The sequence below is a fragment of the Heterocephalus glaber genome, unplaced genomic scaffold (assembly GCF_053883595.1).
Source record: "Heterocephalus glaber isolate CG9 unplaced genomic scaffold, H.glaber_assembly_v1.0 deba00000281, whole genome shotgun sequence".
In the NCBI taxonomy this organism is placed as follows: domain Eukaryota; kingdom Metazoa; phylum Chordata; class Mammalia; order Rodentia; family Bathyergidae; genus Heterocephalus; species Heterocephalus glaber.
The window spans coordinates 20,830,144-20,849,436 of record NW_028258139.1 but is presented as its reverse complement, the minus strand read 5'-3'; the positions used below and the strand labels follow the sequence as shown (position 1 = coordinate 20,849,436).

General features: G+C 48.4%; 1 protein-coding gene across 50 annotated transcripts in view; it reads right to left on the bottom strand.

The window, feature by feature from the left end:
• Nucleotides 1-19,293, bottom strand: part of Zfat (zinc finger and AT-hook domain containing) — a 346,969-nt gene that overhangs the window by 161,537 nt on the left and 166,139 nt on the right. For all 50 annotated transcript variants that reach the window (XR_015440115.1, XM_087183897.1, XM_087183866.1 and 47 more), the window contains 2 exons: nt 4,858-5,046; nt 3,073-3,223 (listed from right to left, as the gene is read on the bottom strand). Coding sequence is in view for 49 of the 50 variants with exons in the window: in XM_087183897.1 (XP_087040023.1) it covers nt 3,073-3,223; nt 4,858-5,046 (340 nt within the window). In the remaining variant the exon portion in view is untranslated. The remainder of the gene's footprint in view (nt 1-3,072; nt 3,224-4,857; nt 5,047-19,293) is intronic.

Sequence of the window (19,293 nt, the reverse complement as noted above, 5' to 3'; positions counted from 1 at the left end):
TGGGAAGGGAAAGATAAGATACTCCAGGAGCCCAGTTGAGGACAGACTGACCTGGGACTGGGACAGGGACAGGGAAGACCTCCCTGAGGAAGGACGTTTGAGCAGAAATCTGGAAAGGCGAACAGGAACTAACTAAGCAAGCAGGAGGAGGTACATCCCAGAGTGGGAGGAAGAGGCATCTTGCAAGGTGGCATCAAGGAAGTGAAAGAAGGCCCAGCTGGCTGGGGCACAGAGGACCAGCAGGAGTGTGGCGGGGAACAGGCTCCTAGGCAGGAGAGTCCAGTCGCAAAGACCCCTGTTCTTCTAAGAGCAAGGGGAAGCCTTCACGCACTAGCAACAAGCTTCCACGTCCAAGGTTGGCTCCGTGAAGTTTAGCATAGGAAGCAAAGACTTGTGAGTAAGTAACAAAGGAAGTATAATGTGACTAAGTTTTAAAAGCAAGACACAAAATCACATAAAAAATATAAGCCCAGTGTTATAAGATGAAAGTATTGGGGGAAGAAAGCCAGAAGAAAATACATTAGAACTATTAACAGTCTTTGGGTAATGAGATTACAAATTAGTTTTTCCTCAGCTTTCTGGATGTCCCAAATTTTCTGTGTAAGTCTGCATCATATTTGTTGTGGGAGGAAAAAGATGATATATCCTAAAAGTCTTTATCTATATTGTACAAAACAAAATTATCATGTAAAAATTTTTTAAAGTTTTCTTTACTATTTTATAATTTACATAGTAAATATTAGCAGAATGCATGATAACAGGAATACAGAGTCTGGATCTGTTAATTAAATTTTGAGTATATTTACCTATAACTAGCTTAGCATTTAGCTGAATCCCTCCCCAACAGACCTTGAAATATGATGAAGATAATTAGTTAAGGTCTGCAAATCATCCTGAGTTGAGACAGAGAATGATCATGAAATTTAATTCTCTTACAGATCCAAAAAGGAATGAATGTTTTTACAACTTCATCAATAAATTCAGTTCTTTACAAGAATAGAAGGCCGAGGCTACAAATTAATGAAGCAAACCACATGATACAATAATATAATTTAATGAGTGCAACGTGAGCCAGTCACTGCATATAGCTTACCGTTCATTCTCACCACTAAACTAAGCTTCTATTACACAATTTCACAGTAATGCAATAGATGATCAGGGGACAACAACATGTCTCAAGGTAAAAGAGTGTGCAATTCCTATATGTTCACCAACAGATGAACGAATAAAGAACGTATGGTATTCATACACAATGGAGTACTACTCTGCCATCAAGGAGGATAACGTTGACTTTTTTGCAGGAAAAGGAATGCACCTTGAGACTATAATGTTAAGTGAAATAAATCACCACACAAGTCTAAATATCACACAGTTTCTTTTACATGAGCAACTCAAAGTGTAAATAAAGACCAAGATAAAAGACAGATGATAGGAAGTAGGGAGAGAGAGCTTTTACAAATAGAAAGGGGCCGGGAGCTGGGGGAGAGGAGGAGCATGCCAGGACAGGGGTGAAGAACTAAGACGCGTTATGCACGTGCACCAACTCCCATCTTGAATGCAACCAATATGTACTACAAGCACGCACTAGTAAAAAATAAAAATGGAAACAAAATAGCATCAGCTTCACTGGGGCAGGGGCTGGGTCGGATTCTTTGTCACCCAGAACATAACAGGCACTCAACTAGTCGAGGTGCACTGGGGTAGAAGTGCTCAGAGTCAGCCCCAGCTGGTTTGGTGCTATAGCTTATGCTCTGCTCAAGAACGCCTCACCTCCCCTCTCCTAGAAACACAGGGAAAGCATCAGCAACTGGCACGTCTTTGTCTTTCCAGAGCCCCAGTGATTGGTAAACTAACAGCTTCAGCAGGGCCATATCATACAAGACATCCTAGGTGGGGAGCGTGTGGAAAAACACCCCTTCTCCGAGGGCCTGGCTGATCCGTGTATTGATAGGACTGCTTTTAAGGTAAATTAAAGTTTGAAACATTCATATTCAAAAAAGTGAATCATGGCACTGTCCATGGTAACAAAAACTAGCTATGTAAATGACAAAAAGCCCACATAATAGCAAACACAATTTTTAAACATATATTAAAATGAAAGAGTTTCAAGATGCAATACATTTTAAAAAGTTAGTATATTTGGTATTTCATGTTTTAAGAAGTAATAAGGTTAAAGAAAAATATGACAGTACACCATGAAAACACTATGGGAGCTACATGGTTTCAATCTAGAATGTCCCCCTAAAGTCTACGGGTGGGGCTTTTGGAAGGTGACCATTCACAGGGGACACTGTACTCATCACAGAATTGACCCATTGATGAGTTCTCATAGCTAAATGTGTTGTTAGGAGGTGGGGCCTGGTTAGAAAAGGTATGTCAGTGGGAGGGAGTATATCTCCTTCCCTACCTCACCTCTTCTCTGTCTGCTTCCTAGCTGCCATAGGTGAGCAACTATCCTCCACTAACCTCTTAGAGCCAGCTGACCATAGACTGAATCCCCTGAACGAAGAGCCAAATTAAATCTCTTCTCCTTGTAGTTGTATCAGTTACTGTGTCTCAAAAATGAGAAAACTAATACAGTAGTGTGAGTGGACCCAGTCTGAGAGAGAAGTCATGTGGGCTGCAACCAGCAAGCCCATGGGGGTGTAGCTGCCCAAGCCTTTTGGAGTTCACATCTGGCCATAACCTGCTCTGGGTGGTGGACATGGAGCTACAGGATTTAATGTTCTTCCTGCTGCATTTTGGTCTTGCTTTGTGGTACAATTCCTTTCTATCCACATTTTAACCTGTGCCATTGTATGTTGGAAGTACTTAACTTTCTTTTTTATTTTTATAGAGGCTCAGCTAAGAGTTTCCCTCTTGAATATCAGAGGAGACTGTGGACTTTTCGGCAATGTTGGAAGTGTTAAGACTTGGACAATTCTTAGAGATGGACTAAATACATTTTCATAATGAGATGAACATGAGGCTTTTGGAGGCTGGAGTGGAATGTTATGTTCTGGATCTAGATTCCTCCAAAATCTCTCTGTTCAGAGGTTTGGGAGGTGACTGGACCGATGCAGCACAACTCACCTGCTTGACTTCATCGGCTGCTCATACGGGGTCTGTTGGATGGCATACTCCTGGTACCCTCTCCGCGGCACCAGGTCAGCTTCAGTGGGCTCAAGACTTGCTGCTCCTGTTTCCGGGGGCCCAGCCTCCACTGGAATAATCTTGGTAGCACCTGAGGTTGACGCACAATGCACTGCTTACTGCACGGCACCGGGGCACTGACCCCAGCCTGTCAGAGCCAGTGGTACCTGGGGGGCATCACCTTATCATGGGATTCCCAAGCAGCACACCAGTTTTCCTTCACTGACATATTTAACACATGAGAATGAGTGTGAGTGTGTGAATGTGTGTGTGTGTGTGTGTGTGTGTGTCTCTGAGGTGCAAGGGTTACGTTTTCTAAACAAGGTTTAAATGACCCCTTCAGGTACACTCTCACTTGATGTATTTATTAAATACACATCCACACATGCATGATATATATAAAACTTTCGGGTCTTTACACAGACCTATGTGTTAAGCTCTAAGTAAATGTAAAGCAGGTTCAAGACAGCATATAATGGTAGAACAGATGATAAGTAGGAATTTAAGCTATACATGAGGTCTGGTTCCAAATATGATATTACCTTACCATCTCTGGGTCTGTTTCCAGTCAATGAATTACTTCATGATACAGTGTAAAAAAATCTCAAGAGTCACCTCTGCTTCTGCATCTCTGCAGTGTGAAATGATCAAAGCCCTCCTACAGCAGTGGACAGTTGTATGTGCGTACACATGCCTGGGGGTGTGCAGGTGTATGTGCACAGACACATATAAAGTGCTTTAAAGAGAAGTTCCCAATCTAGCCCTTGTTTCTGAAATAATAAAAGGAATTAATTGCTCTTTCACCCTTGCTTACACAAATCTCAAAATACTATCATTAATTTTTTAGGAAAACTGGAAACTTTCTCTAGTGACCACTGGGAATCAGAAATTCTGCTCTGGGACTTGTCACTTTCAAGAATAACATAGTTCTGAAAGAGAATAGGGCAGATGAAGTGGTTGCAGAAAGTTGATGTCTCCTAATTTTATATGTCTGTTCTCTATTAATCGCTTTACTCTGTAGTGAAGTATAGAAGAAAAAATCTAGTCACTGCTTTCACTTTAAATAGTGAGCTACTATTAGCTTTGAAAATGGGTGTTTTTTAAAAGGCAATAACTGTTCTTAAAATCCTAAACTTGATCTTTTATTTGATAGCTACCACTCCAAATGGATAAGGAAAAGAAAGCAGAAAATGTTATATTTTGAAGTCTACTGTCATATATTACTTTTTGTCTTAAGTGTCTCATCCTGGAAGAGATTATTTTTAAAATGATAGTATTAAGTATCTGCTGGCTATTTCATATGAAAGTAAACAGAGACAAAAAAAAGTCTAGTATTACAAAGTTTTTGATGAACCCCACTAAAAATACAAAGAAGTTAGGCAGAGTCCACCTGCTCCTGCCTGGGCGGATGGGTCATCTCCCCCAGAGGAGGTGAGCGCTGGGCAGGAAGGGACACTTCCCACAGAGGACTAAGGTCCCCACTCGTGACAATGGCTGGCCAAGGCCACAGTGGTCGCAGAACTCTGGCCACCTCCCCTCAACACATGACCCATGAACAGCCCTAGGCAGTAAGTAGGTCTGTCACTGTCCCAAACTCATCAAGAATGGGCCAGCTGAGACCACAGGTTCAGGACAGTGCTCCAAATCAGAATCCTCCCCCGCAACAGTGGCCCTGGGGACAGCTGTGCCAATGCCTCTGTGTCCTTTCCAGCCTGTTGTGATTACCTGGAATGGCTTCGTGAGCAGTTAAAACCACGCTGATGATGGGTTTCTTTACTCCAGAGAGCTGCCGCGCCTCCTTTCCTGAGGAGACCTTCTGGACTTTCTCTGTTTTCTGGGACCGAGGTCTTTTGGGAGCCTTTTCTCGATCATCTTCCTTATACTTCTTTTCTCCTTCAAGGTCTGACTCATTACCTAGGGAGCAAACACCAATATGTAAAAACTATCCTTCCAGGTCAGTGACAGAGTCAGAGAGCAAACTTAGGTCTTACTGGGGGTAACAGTAAAGGAGATGGATCTTGGCCCACAGCGCCACACAGGGCCCCTGTATCGCCGTGGGCACAACGTCTGGCTCTTCACTCACACAATGCAATGTATATTCACAGCTCCCACCCAGGCCCACACCGGGTGCCAGGGATGCACTGCTGAATAAAACATAGTCCCTAGTCCTATTTTCATGAAGCCCAGAAGATGTCATAATCATGAATAAACAATACTGCAGAGAAGATTTAAGGGCCCCAAAACTCACAGCCCAAGAAAGAAACTATTCACTTACTCCACTTACACTTATGGGATGCCTTCCCTGTGCCAGGCTTGGCAGACATAGAGTGGTAAGGGCAGGCCCTGGCCTCTAGCGCCCTGCTGCCCAGTGGGAGGGACAGGCATGCAGACAAACAGGTACAATCAAGGGCTGTTTGCTCCACACTGTGTGATGCAGGAAGGTACGGAAGGCAAGGTCAAGGTCTACCTGTAAGGTCAGAGGGGCTTTACGGACAGGCAACCCTAGTTAAATGAGGTTAAGCTGGATCCTACAAGGCCTCCATGCCCATGAAAAGCCTGGAATCCTCCTTTGCCAGGGGGTGAACCTCCAATGCTCAGGGAGCCCAGCTATCCCAGTAGCACAAGGAAGCAGAGCTGTGGGTGGCTTCAAGGACAGCACAGGCCTGGCTCCTGCCGGGGACCCTCAGCCACATGGTGAGATGGTCACATCTGATGGTTCAAAGGAAGACTAAAAGACCATGTTTTTGCCTGAAATCTTATTTTTCAATGCTGACTCTAATCTAGAATTTCATAAAACAATGAAAGAGCCAAGAAAAAACACATGTCAAAGGCCCTATGGGACCTACAGATTCCCATTTGAGCCTCTGGAAGGCCACCCACTGAAGCCATCTCAGCCAGGGAACAGCCGCACTGAACTCATGCTTTAAATCTGTGCCACCACTGTGGCGAATGAACCAGCTGGGCTCAGAAAACAGTGACACACATGACAACAGGAACATGGACATCAGCCATGGACAGGACACAGTGACCTTCACACAGGAAACGTGGCATCAGCCTGAGGGGAAATGAGGAAAGCTTCCACATAGCAGTGAGCATCAAGGAGCACTCTCTTGAATGCACACTCTTCGGAAGTCCTAAGTGAGAAGGAAGAGAAGGAAGTGTTCTCTTAGAACCACAGTCACCAAATCTAATACAACCCGCCTAAGAATCCTTGTTCAGAACATAGGACAAGAGCACAGGGAGTAATTCCATACAACCCTGGGTGAGTGTGGGATGGATCCGTGGGTGCAGGACAAGTGGGCAGGCAGCCGGCCTGAGGAGAGGGTTTGGAAAGGACGGAAGGTGTGGTTATCAAGGAGGGGAATTTGGAACCAGTGCAATGCACAACTCTGCTAGAAGGAAATCTAGGAAGGATGACTTCTCAAGAAGGCGTGCCGGGTAAGGGAAAGCTCTCTCAATATGAGGCAAGGAAAGCACTGGGCTAACGAGGCAGAGTGAGCAAAACAAGCACTCTTATACTTGTGTCCTAGAAATGAAAGTTACTGATGCTTGTCCTAAAATCTAGGTGCTGGGGGCCGGGGATTTAGCTCAGTGGTTCTGCCGCCTGCCTCGCAAGCGCAAGGACCTGAGTTCGATCCCCGGTACCAAAAAAAAAATCATCTAGGTGCTGGAATCATCCCAGTAGAAACAGTAGACCCAGTAGAAACAGTCTTAGTGAAATTTTTAATAGACTGCTAACATCAAACTTCAGAGAGAAATGAGCAGATGAGATCAAGAACCAGGCAGAACTGCACACTACCCCCCAAGGCCTGAAGCCGAAGAGCAGCACTTACGTCCATCCTTGAAGAACGGGGGACTCCTGTGAGGCCACACCTTGGAGCCAGTGGTCTCTAAAGCTCTGCCAGTGCCTACACTGTGAGAGCCTTGATATGCATCAGTCTTTACAGCAGTTTTTGCTTTGTTGTATTTTATTTTTTAGAGGCCTTAACAAAAACATTTCCAAAGGTCTACAATTTGCCTAAGTCATAGAAGTGGTTTTGTAGCCTACATATTGGGTGATGCATGTGTATAAGTAACTATAACAGAATATACTGGATGCTATTAAAAGGTAGAAATAACATCTTATGGAATTTTTTGCTTTTAAAATGGTGCTTCACTTTATAACAGAGATACATAAGAGATACAGAAAACATGAGATACAATTCGATATGTGGGTGGTAGGCCCGGAGTAGGTATGTCCACATAAAAAAGGACCTGAGAATGAGAGCTTAGGATAAGCTTAACCTGGTTAACAGCATGAGTCAACAGAAAACAAACAAGCACACACTCTTAGCCAAGGTTAACAGAAGAGGCCGAAGAGACCCCACGCTCTGCGAGGGATGAGCAGCACCTAGACTCTGCTTTAGGCACCCTGTGTTACTGACACACTGCAGGACTGGGAGCATGAGAATGGTGGGCGGGAGCAGGCGAAGGTCTGGAAGCCATGTCAGATTGAAAAGAGTGAAGAGAGCAGCGGTGGTTTGGGAGTAGAAGAGGAGCCCGGATAAGAACTGCATCCCTCACCCTCACCCTCAACCTCACCCTCACCCTCACCCTCACCTCTGTAGCAGACCCTTGAGGTTTCTTTCTCTGGTCGTTCTAGGGTACACTTTGGTGGAGTCCACCCTACTCATTCCCAACTCCTGCCTCCTCGATGAGGAGCCTGGCAAGCAGGATGTCAGGGGCCTCTAGGAGCAATCTCCTTCTCTAACAGAAAAGTACTGCTGTGTCCACTGCCCAGAACTAAGACAGATCTCCAAGATAAGAGGTCACGTGAAAGCCCACAGCAGTGCCTTGAGGGTCCCCAGGGAAAGATGAACCCTGTGATTTAATGGCACGGCTGTGCCACTGAACTGACCTGGACCCCTGAGGCCCGCACACCTTTTTATGTGAAGAACAGACTCTCACTGCTAAACCTGCCTGTAATGGGTGTGCCTCTACTAGAAGAACCTGGACTGACACACACTCCCAACTACGCTCCACATCAACCCTAGCGCGAATCACTTGAAAATGCAAATCTATTCCTAACACTGTCATGCTTAAACCCTTTCAATGGCTGCCCTCTGCCTCCATGAGGAGGTGTTACGTAAAGTCCTCCAAGATTTGCCATAAACCATCTGTCCCACTACCCCACACAGTGAAGGCCATGACTTCCAAGCACACACTCTCATGTGCTTATCCCAACCCCGTGGGGTCCAACAATACGAGCCACAAGTACACAGAGTCTCTTATGCTGTTGGCAACCCTATGCCTGTGTACACATTGTGATCCACTACTAGGGTTTGGGGACAGTTACTCCCCCACAGACTCGTGTGCCGAAGTCTTGGTTCCCAATGTGACAATGTTGACAGGTGGCATGGAAAACAGAAGGCGATGGAGAGACGTGAAAGAAAAAAGAAAGGCTAGACAAGACAGAGAGTGGACAATAAAACCACACACCCGTTCATCCCATGGAACAGCCTCCAGCTGACAGCTTGTGCTTTGTGCAGGTTCTAAATCCCTGCTGTGAGGCCATGGGGCTCTCAGTGCAGTCCCATGGCCCACATCTGACTTGACGCACAATGGGGCCAGTACCCAGCAGTTGGGGCCAGTGCAGTAGGTAGGTGACGCTGGACTCCCTGTGGCAGTGAAAGAGTTCAACCCCTGTGGCCTTCAGCAGGGCCCCAGAGACAAGCACTTGGCTCTCCTCTTGCCCTGTTCCACTCCCTGATTCCCCAACTCCAGCTTTCTGGGAACACGCTCAGATCTACTGACTGTAGCCATGGCTGCTTCTAAAGGAACACAAGCTAAGGCAGCCCCCATTTGGCCCCAAATGCCTACCTCCACATAACCAGACTTTCAGGAGCCTCAGCACTAGGTTTTCCCATGGGCACTGCAAGTCAGGGACTGCACTGAGCAGCCATGAAAATGATTCTGGGAGATGACCTTAGCAGATCCCCAAAATGGGGCATGCCTGAAAGAATAAGGCTGAGAGGGAAGAGTGAACACACTCCAAGGCAAGTGCCCAGTGCATTTAGGGATTATTGGATCATTTGGGTTGAGACACCAAGGGGAAGTGGGAGGGGTGGGGGCAAGAAAAGAAGAGAATGGAATTAATATGAGAAAATGAAATAAGGAAAACAAGGTCTTTGTAAATAGGGAGGGATGGAGGGCTTAAAGGGAGGGCAGGGGCAGGGGGAAAAATAAGAACCAGTAGAGATTATGTAAAGGGGCAAATTTCCAATGATGAATGTCATTATATTGTACACCTAAAATGTATCAATAAAATTAATTTTTTAAAAAAGACACCAACATGAGGAGGTGGAGATGTGGCTAAGAAGGCTGACGGGAAGGCCTGGATCCCACGGAGACCTTGGCTCCCAGGCGCAAGTGTAGTCTGCACAGAAATGCCAGATTCCGTATTGTATGCCTGGCGCACCTGGCTCCAGCCCAGCTGCATGGCTATTTTCGTCCCTAGTGCTGGTTAGTCCATACATAGCAGGTGTTCAGTAGTTTGTAGAAAGCAGGGATGGTGGAGGCTGAAAAAGGACAGTTTCCCAACTGTCTTGTTGGTAGTTTTGTGCTCTCTCCCTTTTGGACACCAAAGTCCTTGTTCCCAATTGACCCGGTTGTTCCTCCTCACACGACTCCTCTTTGCACTTATCAAGGCTGCCCTTTACCCAGTGCATCGCCTCCAGGACCCCGGCCAGAAGTCATGTTGGTGGGCATTTTCTCACTGTGTGCATTTTTCATCTCCAGCTCACATGCATCATGGCCTTTCAATACGGTGCTTTTAAATAAGTCTCCTTCTTCCTCTGAGCTACTGACTTCTTAAACTTTTCCACCGTTTTCCCCAGCTAATGCTTACATTCCCTCCAGCTTCCTTTTCTTTTGAAAATTCAATAGTTCAGTGATGGCTTTGGGTTCTCCCTGTGACACGAGCTGCTGCAGATGGACAGGTATGCAGCAAAGGGCCTGTTAACGCATGTGAGGGAAAGGTGGTAGGCACCTTGTCCAGAGTTGGAGAGGCCAGGAGTGGGGGTCAAGTTTCTACCATGTATAATGGGATTCTGCACAACTGATTAATCTCTGTAAAACCACTCATTAATAATAAAATATAAACCAGGCATGGTGCCACACACCTATCATCCCAGGTCTCTGGGAGGCTGAAACGGGAGGACTGCAAGTTTGAGCCTAGCCTGGGCACCTTAGCAAGATACTGTCTCAAAATAAACATCTATAAAGGGCTGAGGGTAGATGCAGCTCAGTGTGAAGGCTGAGTTCAATACCTAGATATAAATATATAGATACACAGAGACGTGGATACTGATGCATCACATCTCTCATATATCTCAGAGGATTGATGTGAGAATTAAAGACCATAATTTCTTCAATGTTCATCTTCTCTGCCTTCTGGAAACTTCCGGGACATTGCATCTGGAGGCTCTCCGGGCCATACCAGGCCTTTACAGCCATCCTTGCCCATCTGCCTTGCAGTCAGCTCTGAGGGACACTTGTTTCAGAAATCATTAGGCCCAGATGATTTTAGCTCGCAGTCGGAGCCAATCCTGGGGCAGACCTTTCATGTTTCTGCCCCTCTGAGGGTTCTCAATGACCACCACAATGTCTCATGTTTCCACATCACTCTCTCAAAACAGATCCTGTCTGAAGCAAGGGAAGTATGAGAAAACCACATCCTTGCAGGCTCCCAGAAACACCCTCCTCCTCTGTTAGAAATGCTTCAATTCTCTGCTAAAATAGTTTGTTTTAGATTTAGCTGTGTTTCAAAGATTTTTAATCTGTCATGAAAATTAAATAAAAATGTAATGTTATGTACTAGTTAGCATTATGAACATTAAGATTAAAGATATAGCGACATGCTAACAGCAACAAAAGTCTAGATTCCAGATTCAGTGGTTCTAAGGCTGTAGGGGCAAGTGGGATAGTGAGGAGTCATTTTTGCAACTGCTGGTCATGGTGCAGTTATTATCCAACCATCTCAAAGGAAAACTGTCTATACCACCTGCAAACCACTCTGGGGCCAGCGACCTTACCATTATGAAAGAGACAGTTTGCATGGTGAGCTTCTCAGAGACAAGCAGCCCTGACCAACGCTTCCTGGACACGCCTGAGAGCCCTCTGAGTTACCATCAGCCATGGCTTGATGAAGGAAAGAGCAGACTCCACCTGGCTACTATGAGCAAACCCACCGCCATGAGCTATACAGGAACCACATACAGAGGAGGGAGTTTTGCAGCACCTGCAGTCCTCTGTGGCTAGACCACTGCTCTGCACCTTGCATCAAAGTGGTGAGAAGAGAGGCACAGTACTGGAGTGTTCAGGCATTCCCACTTTCTGCCCCAGGCTGCCTTCTTCCCCATTCGCTCTCATCACTGTAACTGCTCCCCCTGATGTCTTTGAACGCAGTGTGTGGGTGACTGGTTTAATTGGCCAGGGTCCCACTGCCAGCATTACAGATCCTTTCGGAGCTGGGAAAGGAGCCAAAAACTCATGTGAAATCTCCCCAGCCAGTCATGGCTTTCAGTCCACCCTCCCCACCACAACATCCCAGAATATGTCAATTCTTTGCACAGACTATGGTCACTCTCACTCCAGAACTAACCCTGTCCTCCCCACCTGACACCTGACAAGGCGAATTACATTGCCATCCTCCTCTGTGGACCTGCTCATTTCTCATCCTGGTTGTAACAAGGGAGAGCCATGCATGTCAACTTCAGGTCTGAGTTCTATGCCAAGTACGTCTCCTCTGTAAGCAGCATTTCTATCTCCAGGAGCAACTTCAACCACTACTCTCCAGCACTGCACAGAATATTCTTTGTGTGGTCTTCTTTTCTATCTTCCAATTTCCAAATTTTCTCAACCAAAATATCACTCTACATGAAAGAAGTAACTAGCACCTGGAAATTACACAGGCACTACGGCATGTACTTGCTCTTTACTAGGCATGTCTCTTTCCACAGACTGTGGTGCCTGGCACTGGCCTTGCAGCTGCAGGATGTCATGCACCCAACAGAGAAGATCCTCAACCCTGGGGCTTCCATGCTCTGCTCATGTGACTTGGCAGTCAGGTGACTGGATCCTGGGAGAAGAGCACAGGTTTATGGGAAGCAAGGAGAACAGTGTGGTCCGTGCTCTGCTGCTGATCAAACATGTCTGACACAAACACTGCTCCTGATGAGAAAGGCTTTGAGTCCTGGTGTATGTGTGAGCTGGATGTTCCTCGCTCTCTCCCTAGTAGGACAGAAGCTCAGTGAGACCCACTAGGATTTAGTCCTCTCACTGGTCATCTTCTAGTTGCCTAATAAGTCATGGATACCCAATAAAATGGAGAGACAGGAAGGGCCTCAAACCCTACCACAGGCCCCAGAGTCAACCATTCATTACACAAATAACAGGGGAGGAAGGCTGTGCCAGGCACTGGGGAAGCTGCCCTCAGGCAGCTCCAAAGCTCTCCTGAGTGACACCTGAGCCAACATGACCTGCGCTCCAGCCATGCAGCACACTGTGCCTGCTGTCATCTCCTCAGTCCTCACTGCTCTTGGAGCCAGGACTGTGGCTAAGCCCTGCACAGGGATGAGGAAGCCAAGCTCAGTGAGGGGAAGAGGTGGAGAGGCTCCTATCAGTGGCAGGGCCACCATTCCGTGTAAGTCCTTCTGACTGCAGGGCAAGTGCAGCCCTTTGGCCTCTCCTGTCTTTAAGGTTGTGTGGGAGCAGACAAGTGGGTAGAGTGCATGGAGGAACCAACTGAGCAGGGGTGGTCAGGTTGGCAAAGCCCGACGCTGGCTCTTGGCAGTGAAGTGCAGATGGGCCTGGCTGATTAACAGGGAGGTGATGGCCTCAACCATCACTGTGCTGCCTCTGTGGTAGTTCCTTCAGCGCAGCCCCTGAACTCTGCTGCTGAGCAGCCCCTTTCCTCCTGGCCCACTCTCTCTGACAGGGATGGGGCCATCTGGGCTGAAAGCTGAGGGGAGCTTCTGCTTTCTGTATCCTCAGTAAGTCCACATAAACAACAAGAGGCCATTTGTTCCCAATCACGATATGCAGATGAGCCCCTGCCCCGCTAAGCTTGCGAAGGTCCACTGTGCACTGCATCACACAGCTGGCTCTCGGCAGCACAGCACCTGCTGCAGCAGGCCGAAGCTCACAGGCCTGATGTGGTTTGCAGAGTGCATATGCCCAGTTCTTCCAACTCTGCGGGAAGGCCTTCTATAAAGAGGCGATTCTTAGGGAGCGAAGAAGCTAGCGTTCTGTTGAGCAGGTAAATGTCCATCTCCCCTGCACTGAGAAAGACTGAGCCCTCTCTCAATAAATGTGTGCTAACAGTTGCGCTCTTGAGGTGGCAGGACACAGGGGAGAGTCAGAGAAATCCAAGCTCCTAGCTAATGCCAAGGCTGGGATACAGCAGTGACCCCTTGGCCATGGTTCCCCTTAACCACAGTCGAGTGCAGTCTGAAAATTCCAGAAATAAGTAATTCATACAGATCCAACAACTCATGACAGTATAGTGTGACATTTGTCCTACTGCATTATTACTTGTTGTCAATCTCTTATTGTCCCTAATTTATACACTGAACTGTGTCATGGGCATGTATGTATGGGAAAACACACAGCATACGTGGGGTTCAGCACTATCCATGGCCTCAGCCGTCTGCTGAAGGTCTTGGAACAAATCCTCTCAGATAAAGGAGACTATGAACTGCTTCATTATGGTTTTATTTTGTGTATTAAAAATAGAAGAGCAACACTGAGTGCCTGCATCACCCTACCACCTTGCCCTGAGTGTGCCCCAAGTTAGCGACACCGTGAGAACAACTTTCATCCCTTGACATCTGTACTATATTGCTCTTCAGTCCTAGTGCATTAACATAATACTCTGTATTTCGTTTCATTTGGAAAGGAGAGTACTTTCCAAAGTGATAGCACTGCACAATGGGCACTGCAAACCTTAGAGAGGGAAACAGATGTTCGCAACTGGTACACACAACCCCACCAACACTGTGCTGACCCCTTCCCTGGCCATGGCCTGGACCCCCAGCACAGTGTGGTGTTCTGACTATGACACTGGAGGTGGCTACTGCCAAGGAGCAAAGCCTGGCCTGCATCCCTCTTAAGGTGGAAAACAAGCAAACAACCGTCGGGGCAGTCCGCCGGGGCTCTGGAGAAGTCTCAGGGCCCCTCCAGGCTGGCCTCCACTCAGTCCCCAGGGTGAGCTGCAGGGATCACACGTGGGCCCCAGGGTCCCCAGGTTTCCAAATGGGTCTGGACACTGGAGGAAGCAGCAGTGGTGAGAGAGGAGGGAGGAGAGGAGGGGAGGGTGTGTATTCTCAGGGCTCTCTGCTGGCTCACCACAGGGTACCTTCATCCTCTCAGAAGCCAGGGCTCTCCCCTTGGACTTCTGTGACCCCTCTGGACCCTTTACCTGGGCAGTAACAATGCCCACCATACTCCTCCCAGCCTCCCCCAGTAGCTAAGCCTGCCCACCCTTTACCTACAGCCTACTAAATGCCAAGTCTCTGATTTGAACGTGCCACCTGCTTTTTCCCTTGGCGATCCTCTCTCCCATTTCTGGAAATCACCTCCCATCATTCCCAATTTCATGTGTCTCCCGGTGATGGACGGACGGTCTTCCACTGACACTGTACTGCTCATGTCAGTACCAAGGCACATCCCGAAGCCCTTAGACCCTGTCCCAGCCTCACCTCCATCATCCTCCCAGCACCATTTCCCAGTGTTCACCCATGCCCTTCTTAAAGCAAGTTTGCTTACTCCCCAACACCCTGGTTTTCCTCAGCGGGGTCCTTAGAAGCTGTCTTTGGAGTTCAGTTCTTCTGCATCCATGTAGTCTCCCTGGTGATCATCCACTCATGGGCCTCATCCACACGGCACACCAAGGCTAGAGCTCGATCCAGCCCAGCCCTCCTACCGGCTCTATGCTCAGATGGGCAGGTCCTCCTACATTTCTTGGCAGTCCACCACACTCAATGGTCAAAGCTAGTCACCCTCTCACCTAAACCTGGTTCTTTTCTTGGACTCCCAACACTGGTAGGAGTGCTACGATCCACCCTAGTCCCCAAGCTAGGATCTCATTAGCCTTTCATCTCCCTCCCTCCCAGGCCACCCAAGTCCTGAAACTCCCAGTTCCTCAGCAAGTGTAGAATGTTTCCCCTTCAATTCCCCACTGGATCCTTGCCCCAGCCTCCTGTGCATCCGCTGCTCCTTTATGTGCTGAGATTCCTCCCACAGTGCTGGTGCTCCACACCCCTCTCATTCCACGCCTGCTCTTCAGGACACCACAGCTACACAGCCTCCAGCCCTCTGCCCCTGATCACTCTCTGCTCTCTGGGCTACCACCAAAGACCCTTACATGCTCCCTCATGGCCCTTTCCACCACTCTTCAGGCTTGACCAGGAGGTCCAGGGTCATTTCAGTGTCCAGTGTCACTTTACCACTAGGACCTATGTTCACTTGACACCACCATATTCCAGGGACATGAACAGCAGGTCTCAGTGCTTCAGAGCCACATCAAGGGTTCAAAGGATCCCATTCTTCTTGGCCCATCGCATGCATGTGCACATGCACACACACACACACACACACACACACACTTGCGCACACTCAACTCTGATGAGCATCTCTCCCCTGCAAAGATAACAAAGCCCATCTGGTGCAAAACCTCAAGCATGATCCTTTGAGGGCACAAATCTTCCTGCTCTTCTGGATGCTCCTGGAGCAAGGCTCCTGCCCTGCTCCCCAGCCCTGCACTCCCAGAGGGTGGGAGAAGGCTTTGCATTCTCCCACCCTGGAGTTAGTTTCCCACAGAACTTTACAGTTCCCTTGTCATTCAACAAGCTATGCTGGATAGGCAACAGGCAGGCTAAGAGTTAAATGTAAATGCAATCACATGTTTGTAGAAGTTAGTTCATATGCATTCACTCATATCAACTTTGCACTAATATTCTAAAGTACCTATTCTAACTGTCCCAGAACTAATTAAATCTCAGAATGCCCAGAGAGCAAAATGTTATCAGCCACATTAACAAAAGGCACAGAAGAGTTGTCAGAACAGCAGACTGACAGGCGATGTATTCTGGGACTCTGCACAGATTTGCTCCACCCTGTTAATACAGCAGTTTGAAAACTTCTGAGACCACAGTAACTCTCTCTAACCTGCTGGATATGCAGCGTTCTCCTTTCCCTCTTCCCTCAGGCTTCACACATCTTCCTGCCTCTCTCATGATGAGAGGAGGACAGGGAGAACCTGCTCCTGTTGGTATCCCCACCATGAGACTGCGATGATCCAGCCACGCTACATATTAACTGCAGTGAATCCCCCCACCCCCGCCAGGTCCTCAAATGAGCCAGCACTCCCTGGCCTTCGAGTGTGTACATGAAGCACAGGTGGCAAATGCCTACCCCATCTCTTCTCCCACTGCCAAGTCATCCCCGGAGGGGAGCTCCCAGCGCAGGCCCCTCCTCCAGGGAGCCTTCCAGGGTTTGCCCCAGCAGACCCCATGTGGTTCACCCCACCATCATATTTTATCTGTTGCTTCCCACCCTGCTCCCCAGACGCTCAGCTGCTCAAAGGAAGAGACCTGTCTTACCCAACTGTGATCCCCAGTCTGGCTCGACAGCAGCACAAGCTCAGCATATAGGAGAAAACAGAACAGAGAATCTGCCTGTTGCAGGGTCTCAGTCCTCACTGTGGCCAACTCCCTGGACATGAGGGAAGCCCCAGCCACACATCTTGCTTAAGGCACCCAAGGCCTGGGCCATCCCTTCTAGTGCTTCTTGGCTTTCAGGGACTGCCACATGGGCAGTAGCCACCTCGTTTCACAACAAAATAAAATGCACTGTGGCTGCTGGTCTCCACAGGGAGAACTGCTCTTCACATCTGCCTGGGTTGGGGCTGCATCATACCCAGTCCCATCCTGCACTGCCCATGCTGAGAGGCAGCACACAGCTCACCACACTCAGATCCAGCACCTCCATTGGACTGCTCCTTTACCTCCGGGACTGGCTGCAGTGGGCTTCCTCTACACAGTCCCTGAGAGCCCCAGCCCCAGGCAGGTAGCCAAGATGCAGAGACTTCCTTCCAAAAGCCCTGCTTAGACAGGACTTTATGTATCCTCTCTGCCCAAAAAAGGTCCTGGGCACCCTCTACTTACTGAGAGATACAATACCAGCTGCAGGTAGTGGGGTACCCAGTGCCAGGCCTGCTTCTCACAACCCCACGTGTTTCATCAGAATACTTAATTACACTGGGGCTGGAGGGTTTAATCCCCGTCACTGGGGCAGGCCAGGGGGAGAATCACAGGGTCAGCAAAGCAGGACCAGCCTCCCAGAACCTGCAGCAGCCTCATGGCAGGAGCTTGAGGTGGGAAGTCTCAGAAATCCGGCCTCAAATCCATGCCTGGACATGAACTAGCTGGGCGGCCTTGGGTGACTGCTCTTGTCCTTCATCTGAGGGAAGAGAAGGTAGCTGCCTCAGCATCCAGCTGAAGGGCAGGTGTGAGGTGCCCTACACAGCAGCCGGTGCAGGTGGGCAGAGGAGGGGACAGCATCACTGTGGAACCAGCTGCCAGGTGACCTGGGGCTCTGGGACTGCGCATATCTGTGGCAAACTCTGACCTGGATCACCTCTGCGAAGTTCAGAAGCGGGTAAACATAAGTCCTCAAAACCCAGCAGCCTGATGTATAACACCCAATGTGCAGGTCCATCTCTGGGCCTGCTGGAGCTCCCCACAGGCTCAAGGCTCAGTGACACACTGTCCTCCTTCTTGAAGCAACCCTGATGATCCATTTGAAATCTATGCAAACTGTCAAAGGCCCTGGAGTAATGAGGACACACACAGTGCTTAACCCCAGCAGATATTTCCCAGGACTGTCCCTGCTGCAGGCCCGTGCTGGCCAAAAAGACCTGGGTAGCTGGCTCAGGGATTTCAGAGAGCTTTCTGGGAAGAAAAAGAAAGCTGACTGCACAAAAGAATTCATGGGACAGCCAGGGATTTAGCTCAGTGGTACCACTGCCTGCCTTGCAAGTGCAAGGTCACGAGTTTGACCCCCGGTACCAAATAAATAAATAAATAAACAAATAAATAATAAAAAATCTGAAGAATTCATGGGACAAGTGGGGACAAAAATCATGGAGAGGAGGTGGCCTGAGGTGAATCATTCCAATCTCAGGATGGGATGGGAGCCACTGGTCGCAGCAATAGGAGGGCGATTGGCACAAGAGGTCCTTCAGCCAGAAGCCTAAGTCCCTTCTGTATTTTACACACTCTGTGAAGGGTGGACTCACAGGTCCAGAAGGGGAGGGACCAATCCGAAGGCTGTTTCAGGACAGTCCATGCAGGAGACAATGAAAGCCAGACCAGGGCAGTGGGAAGGAGGTTGGAGAGGGGAAGAGGGCCCAAGCAATTGCTAGGAGAAAAGGTCAGCAGGACTGAGAGATTGGGGCGGGGGGGGGGGAGTCAAAAGAGAGAATCATCACGCTAACTTTAAGGTCTTTAGTTCAGATAACAGCAGCACTTGTGAATGAGCAGTACCTTCCACAGGAAACCCCACAGTACAGGGGGGCAAAAGTAGCCACTAAAGCCCAAAGTGGAGGGGCTGGGGGGACTAAAGCAGCTGTAGATCAAAGCACAAATGGAAGCAGGTATGGATGGCGAGTCAGCAGCAAGAACTGGAGGCCTCATCCAAGTCAATGGCTCCATTCCACACAGAAATATAAATGGACATTACAGAACATTCACCTTGAGTTTCCTGTGCATTCGTCACTGTGTAGCACCAGCTTCTGCTCTGGAAGGATCCATGCATACACTCAAAAGAGTTTGCACAAGCACCTACTGTTCTAAGCACAAGAGACTGCACTGTGAAATGGCACCTCCCTGCCAAGGGTCTCAGTATGTTATGAAGAAAATGGAGAAGAGGCTATTTCTATACTGTCTATAGGAAGCAGACTCAGGTGGAATATGGGGTCCCACTTTCTGACCCATGAGCTTATGGGGATATGAACATACAAACCAGCAGCTCCAATACACCCGGCCATATGTACAGCACACTGAGAGAAGCCTCGGTCTGCTGGGAGGCTGAGGCTGAGCGTGCTGAAAGAGGGTGGAGCTG